The following is a 1,011-nucleotide window of genomic DNA, read 5'->3' on the forward strand; positions in this document are numbered from 1 at the left end:
AGAGAGAGAGAGAGAGAGAGAGAGAGAGAGAGAGAGAGAGAGAGAGAGAATGGGCTTAGATCACTAAAAGAATAACAGAACACCTTTTCTTTTCAGAAGTAACCAAGGGCAGAGTCATGGAGTCCCTCGGCACTGTGATAGTGCTCCTGTGGCTTCAGTGCATCTGTGAGTGGGGCATTTCTTTGGGAACTTAAAGTACAATTTACAAAGTGGTTGTCTGTGCCAGGACTATGGGATGGATGTAAATGGTTTTATCCTCCAAATAAGGGGGGACTGGGAAAGCCCTGAAAAGACAACTTTTATTCTGGAGAGTGAGCACCCACTACCCAGCCAAACTTCTTTGTCTGTTGTCTTTTTCCCCAGGGGTGAGCGGCCAGCAGAAGGAGGTAGAGCAGAGTCCTGAGTCCCTCCATGTTCCAGAGGGAGCCACCGCCTCTCTGAACTGCACTTACAGGGATAGTGCTTTTCTGTACTTCTACTGGTACCGACAGTGTCCTGGAGAAGGCCTTGTGCTTCTGGTGTACACATACTCCAATGATGAGAAAAAGGAAGGAAGATTCAGAATGCAGCTCAACACAGCCAGTCAGTTTGTCTCCCTGGACATCTCGGGCTCCCAGAACAGCGACTCAGCCACCTACCTCTGCACAGTAAACGCACACTGCTCCCCGGGCACCTGCAGCTGCACCCAAACCCATCCAGGCTGAGGCAGAGACCACAGAGCCAGGAAGTTCTGTTCCTGCTCCAGAAGCATTGAGAATTGTGAGCAAAATGTGAGTGTTTTTGGAAAGGGAAACATTTTAATAATTCTGAACATACCTTTAAATGGAAAGTATATGCAAATGTTAGAGGAATTTTTTTGGTTTCTATTGTGACTTAAAAATTGTATTAAAGCATGGACAAAAAGGTACATATATTTAATGGGTACATCTTGGGGAGACTGAAATTGTCATCATGTAATCATGGAGCTGTCAACATGTTATAAATATAACCATCCTCTAAGTGTTATGTTTT

General features: G+C 45.2%; 1 gene segment (V, D, J or C); it reads left to right on the forward strand.

The window, feature by feature from the left end:
- Positions 1–116: 116 nt before the first annotated feature.
- Positions 117–647, forward strand: LOC101566172 (the record flags this gene model as incomplete). The annotated part of the segment is given in 2 exon segments: positions 117–165; positions 364–647. Coding segments are annotated over 2 exon segments (333 nt in total), but the record flags the coding sequence as incomplete, so codon positions are not given.
- Between the last annotated feature and the right edge of the window lie 364 nt (positions 648–1,011).

This window comes from Octodon degus, unplaced genomic scaffold (genome assembly GCF_000260255.1).
Source record: "Octodon degus isolate 3935 unplaced genomic scaffold, OctDeg1.0 scaffold01411, whole genome shotgun sequence".
NCBI classification, from domain to species: Eukaryota; Metazoa; Chordata; class Mammalia; order Rodentia; family Octodontidae; genus Octodon; species Octodon degus.